Raw genomic sequence first — 6000 nt, forward strand, 5'->3', positions numbered from 1 at the left:
ACGTTTGCTCTATTGTTCTTTCTGTCTGACTAGCTGTGTCCTGATCATATAGCTTCTGCATACCATATTTATATCTTCTGGTTTATAAGAATGTCAGTAATTATATGACTAAAGTCATCTTGGCAGGGGATCCTTAACCGAGAGTCCGTGAACTTGTTTTTGAACAATACTTTGATAACTATTTAAATATAATCAGTTTCCTTTTCAATTCCATGTATTTTATTTTATGCATTATAAAAAATTCTGACAAGAGACTCATAGACTTTACCAGGCTGCAAAAGATGTTTATGATATGAAAAAGAATAAGTTTCCCTGCCCTGGCTGATGGACAAGCTCACATTTAGCGTGTCAGGAGCCAAATTATTATTTATAGATGGTCTACAAACTATGTGGGTTTTGTTATTCTCTCCCTCCTTTCAATCTCATCTATAATGTCATTGCAGGAGCAGAAGAGCCAGTTTTGTATTTTTTTTTTTAATTTCATGCTTCCCATGTGCCAAGTCACCATTCTATAGGTGATGACCTGGACTGGTCTTCAGAAAATAGATACACTATGTTTTCAAGACAAGAGCTCTAGAGAGAATGTACCAGAACTTAAGCAACACTGGCACAGCCTTTGAGAACTCAGGCTACATCCATGCCATGATGAGATATTGGAGGAGAACGTTTGTGGAATTTTTTTCTGATGGAAAATTTTTTTTTCATCCTCATCAATCCTGGCAAAGTTTTGCTTACATATGAAATTAGATGATTAATTTTGCTTTTTGAAACTTTGGTTTCAAAACACAATATGATTTTTATTTCAGTTTTTAATTTTTTTTTAATTTGGAATTCTACATGACTATTATTTTCTCTTGGGTAAAATGTGTGGACAAAGGGGGCTGGCCTTGATAAATATACACTGGCCTTCTGGAGATATTTTAGGGATGAAAAAAGAGTAATAAAATCAGGAATCATGGAACAGTTTCTAATTTCAAAGACAAACTGTCTGACCTTTTCTGCACAGTTCAGATAGAAAGCAAGAAGAAACCACAATGAAGGAAATTGAGTTCCAGGCCAGGTGACATACAATCAAAACAACGCACCATGATGGGTCTGAAATTACAGCGTAACTCATTTGTTTTTGGCTGCAATTGTAACTCACACCAGTCACAGTGGGACCAAAATATTATTGATTCTTTTCTATTCTTTTAATTTATTTATTTTTCTTTTAAGGGTTTGTCCTACTTTCTTCATTCACCAAGTAAAAACTCATAGTTTCTACTGAATAAAGATACATTTTGATTCACCATTTGTCTTTTGGCCCTTGCTACAGTAGCCTTTTCCTTTAAAAATCTACAATTGCCAGACTTGTAAGCATTTAGAAATTGCAATGCAGTATTCTTGGATTTCTTTCTTTCCCCTCTCCCTGTTTCACACATTCTTATGATCAGTCTTTTCTCAGTTGCCTTTAGCTATAGGTTCCTCTTTCTCAGTGTAGGGTTTCATGGAGCATACTCAAAGTTTCTCTCCATCAGAATCTGCTGTGGAAGGCAGAGGTTAAGTTTACCCTTTTGGACTCTGAAGGAGTGTAATATTTATGGCCAGTAGTTTCATTAAGAATACTGGCAATGTGGAGTGAAATCTCTTCGATCAGGAATTGAGAGGAAATTGAAAGTCTGTTGGAAAAATCATCAGAAAGGCGATCTAGACCAAGCAATATAAACTGGCTTGTCGTTTCTCTGCAAGATGGAAATGAAAGTTTCATGGCTTTTGTTGCTGTTAAACAGAGGTTGCTGACTCCATCTCTGTACCAATTTCTGAGATAGTCAGAAAATATTTTCAGATGTCTTTCAGATAAATGATCTTCCCAGCATTCAACTGAAGTTAAAGAAGGATACCCTCTTTGTCTCGGGTTCCATATCTATAGAGGATAAAATTATTTGTCTATAAAGCCAGAATATATTTATTTTCTTTTTGTTTTTATTTATTCGACAATTGTTAGGTGCTTTGGGAAATACAAAGAAAATTAAGACAGTCATAATCTCAGTTGGCAGAACAGGGAAGAGAAGCTAGATCTTTTTAGACTTTATCCTCCCTTTCATAACCAAGAATCTTTTCACTACGGTGAAAATGAAAACTTAGCCTAGTTTGAATATACTGAGAAATTGAGACAAACTTAGTCCCAGCTTTGCCTTGAGCTTTAAAAAATTTCAGGCATAGTAGACAGGTAGCAAGCACCTCTCTGGCCTTTGTGACATTTATATTTTCTGTTGCTAAACTCCAGCTTCAGAGGACCAGGTGTTTTCTATAGTATTTTCAGGTTTTTTAAATCTGTTCATTATTTCCTGAACAGCACCCTAATGTGAACAGGCTTATTTTTCTTTCCACTGTTGGCACGTTTTGCATTTAAAGAGGCATTGATGGCCTAACGCCTGTCAGGCCCACCTCCCCATGGGCTGTTTGTTAGCTTTCCTGGAATGATTAGCCTGCCTGCCCTTGGCTTGTGTTTCCCAAGTGACAGCTCACTGCTTCATAGGAGACCAGCTGTTCTTCCTGTACCATCCCTCAGGCATGTTGCTGCCACCAAGACAGGGGTGATAGCAATGGAAGAGGCAGAGGATACCAGAGGCAGCCTGTACCTCTTGGAGGCAAGTGGAGGTTGGGAGGGAGGACATGGAACTTGGACCAGACTGGGGCCTCACTATCCTCTTAGTAGAGGCCAAGAGTTTCCATAAGAGGATCATTCTAACATTTCTTTTCTACGTGACAAAATATCAACGTTTGCATTATTTAAGAAAGCATTCATCAAAATATTTCTTTTTTTTTTTTTTCATTAAAAAAAATCTAAACCCTTCCTTTCTGTCCTGGTAGCTACTCTAAGACAGAAGGGCAGGGTCTAAGCAAAAAGGTTCATATGACTTGGCCAGGATCACACAGAGAGGAAGTATCTGAGGCCAGATTCAAATGCAGGTCCTCCCAACTGGAGGTCTGGAGTTTTATATACTGTGCTATCTCACTGCCTTCATCAAACTATTCCAATTGGAAATTGCAATTTCAAATAATGAGGAAGATTAAAATTAATAAGAGCAGCTTTGCTACTTTGATGGTTTATTGGGGGTCCGAAGAGGAAGGGTTGCATGTTAGCATGGTCAATATGTGGCATAGTGGATAGAGTGCCCAGCTTGAGTCAGAAAGATTCATCTTGGTGAGTCAGATCTAGCCTAAAAGACTTCCTAACTGTGTGACCCTGGGCAAGTCACTTAACACTATTGACCTCAGTTTCCTCATTTGTCAAATGATCTAGAGAAGGAAATGGAAAACTACTCCAGGATCTCTGCTAAGAAAACCCCAAATGGGGTCATGAAGAGTTGGAGATGACTGAAATGACCAAACAGAAATGAGACCCTTTCCCATTTCCACCTATAAAACTTCTATTTTTCAGAGTACTTACAAGAATGATCTTATTTGAGCTTCACAAAAAAGAAAAAAGGAAAAATCTATGGATAGGTAGAGCAAGTAACACTATCCTCATTTTTACTGATGAAGAAACTGAGGCACCCAAAATTCATGTGGCTGGTCAGATAAGTATATGGGAGCCCAGCTTTGATTCCTATCTAGTGCTCTTTCTAATAAGTTGTTCATTGTTCTGATTTGGTTGGACTAGTAAGAATAATAATGATGATGACTTGCATTCATATTGTGCCTTAAAGCTTATGAAGATCAGAGTGTTAGGGAAACAGCTTGCAGGGAAAGTAATATTCAGCAGCTACATTCTCCTTATGCCCCCTTCCTCTCCCGATTGAAATTCAATGTCAGCGGGTTTCATCCATAAAAGAGAGAAGCAGCAATACACAGATGTTGCCAGGTAACTGCACAAATACAATAATGAAACCATAGGAAGCCTGGCGATCATTAGTAATAGAAATGATTTACTCTGGGAGCCTGACTATCGCAGTTAGATGACTTTTATTACTCTTAAATGAGTCACATAATAGTTAGAATGGGAAGTTCTCTTTCATTTAGTTCTTCTATACTTCTACCTCCCATATACCGATTAACCCCCAGAAATCAAAAGGAAATCACAGAGCAGTAGGCTTATAGTTGGACATCCCAAGAACCATTTTTGCCATTGAGATCTTCAGATAAAAGATTCCACATAATGTAAAATAGTATGGAGATTTGTGTGTCATGCAGCCATGAGATTCTGAGCCCCTTGTCCCAGTGGGTCTGGCTAATGAGCCATAACTCATCGGCAAGCACGCACAGCTCTGTCCAGTTGAGCCCTTTTCAGTAGCCTTTCAGAAATGGCAGTTGGGGGGTTGTCGATGACTTCTGTGTCTATTAAGAATTTCATTCCCTCACTTATTAGTCAACCTGGTCATTATCTACATGACTCTTCTATCGCCAGCCTTGCAGTTCTCTGTATATGACAGGCAAAATTGAGACTGTATTGATTCTTTGAGAAATAGTCCATTTGGGATATCGGGCTGGTCTCAGCTGCATCTTCCTTTGTTAAATACTCTCTGAACATGTACATATTTTTATATTACAGATTTGGAGGAGAATCAAAGTCCGTGCTCAAAAACGCCCAATTTAAATCCTGGAAGTACTCAGCCCTGGCAGAATCCTGAGGCTAAGTTGAACTTGCCATCCACAAGCTTACATGATGGGGACAGTGGAGATGGAGTTGAAGAAAATATTGTTTACCTCTGATTGTGTGTTGTCCTTTTGTGTTGCTTAAAACAAAACACTAGCACTTTGGAGATAAAGTTGTATTTTTTGCTTTCCTAATGTGCGCAGTTGCTGTTTATAAGAACTATCTGCTTTAAGAATAGTATTTAATATTCTGTGCAGGAACTTTGTTTTTTGACATGAGTATAACAATTAAGTTATTTTGAAAACACTCCTCTTTTTTATAATCTTTAACTTATCATAGCCCCTTGCAGGTGTCTGATGGGGAGGCCCAATTTAAATGAACAGAGATACTTTAAACATCACAGCGATGCTATAAAAATTTCATATTGTATTTGTATCATCTTGAATCTTCAAATTTCTCCTAAAACCTGGACTCAAAAAAAGAATGGGTTCCAAGAGTTCCGCGACTGGCATGAGCACTTTTTAGCCAGAGGCACTGCTTTACTCAAAATGGTCATGAGACTCCAGAAGGCTAAGTAGAATAGGAGAGGCTCTTTCTCAGCCACCTTAAATGCGCTCTTCTCACATGAGGGCATAGGAATTGAGATAAGAATGACTGCGGTTAAGTGGTTACAATGGATCTTCAAGCTGTAATCCAGGATCCTCTTTCAACACAACTATCCAAAGGAACCAGAGATGTTCACCAGTCAACTACGGGTCATGTAGTGAGACTCTTATTAGAGGCTTGGACAATACCAACCATCTCCAGTGGTGTCAAGGAAATATGGACCTCCCATCTGCTACTCATCAAACAAAACCCTTCAATTGTTTTAAAGGGGAAAACCAAATAAACTGTGCTTCTGCTGTGAAGTCCAATGCATGTCTCCAGCTTTCCCAGAAAAGAAAAATAGCCAGGCCCTCCCCTTTCCCCATTTTCAATGTAATATCAGTCTTTGTGTGGTAGAAATAAACCAGGAAATATTTGCATTTCTTGTTCTTAAGAAATATTTGTATACTTTTTGTCAGTGTCAATAAATATCTTATACCTCACTGGTTTTACTTTGTAATTTCTGATATTTAGTTTCAGACCATAATGAAAAACCCTCAAAACCTCATGTTAAAAGAAGAAACTTGCCAAGAAATTTAATTGACTTTGAATGTTAACATCTATTGGGAGGGGTATTGGGATCTAGAAACAACTTGATTTCTTTACATGGAGTTTTAGGTTTATATCTAAATTATTTTTTCCATTATTTTATTTCATTTTCAATTATTTTTTTCAACTAACATTTATTATCTCTCTCCTTCCTACCTTCTACTTCACCTTCCTAAAAAGAAAAATGAAAAACTTTGTAATCAAAATGCATAATCAAGTAAAACATA

The 6000-nt window shown here is 37.6% G+C and overlaps 1 protein-coding gene across 10 annotated transcripts in view; it reads left to right on the top strand.

Annotated features, from left to right (window-relative positions):
• ARHGEF28 (Rho guanine nucleotide exchange factor 28) overlaps positions 1–5667 on the top strand; it is a 373512-nt gene extending 367845 nt beyond the window's left edge. For all 10 annotated transcript variants that reach the window (XM_056824748.1, XM_056824751.1, XM_056824746.1 and 7 more), the window contains one exon: positions 4535–5667. In XM_056824748.1, the coding sequence (XP_056680726.1) occupies positions 4535–4695 (161 nt within the window). In that variant the 3' untranslated portion in view covers positions 4696–5667. The remainder of the gene's footprint in view (positions 1–4534) is intronic.
• Positions 5668–6000: the final 333 nt, after the last annotated feature.

This window comes from Monodelphis domestica, chromosome 3 (assembly GCF_027887165.1).
Source record: "Monodelphis domestica isolate mMonDom1 chromosome 3, mMonDom1.pri, whole genome shotgun sequence".
Lineage (NCBI taxonomy): Eukaryota > Metazoa > Chordata > Mammalia > Didelphimorphia > Didelphidae > Monodelphis > Monodelphis domestica.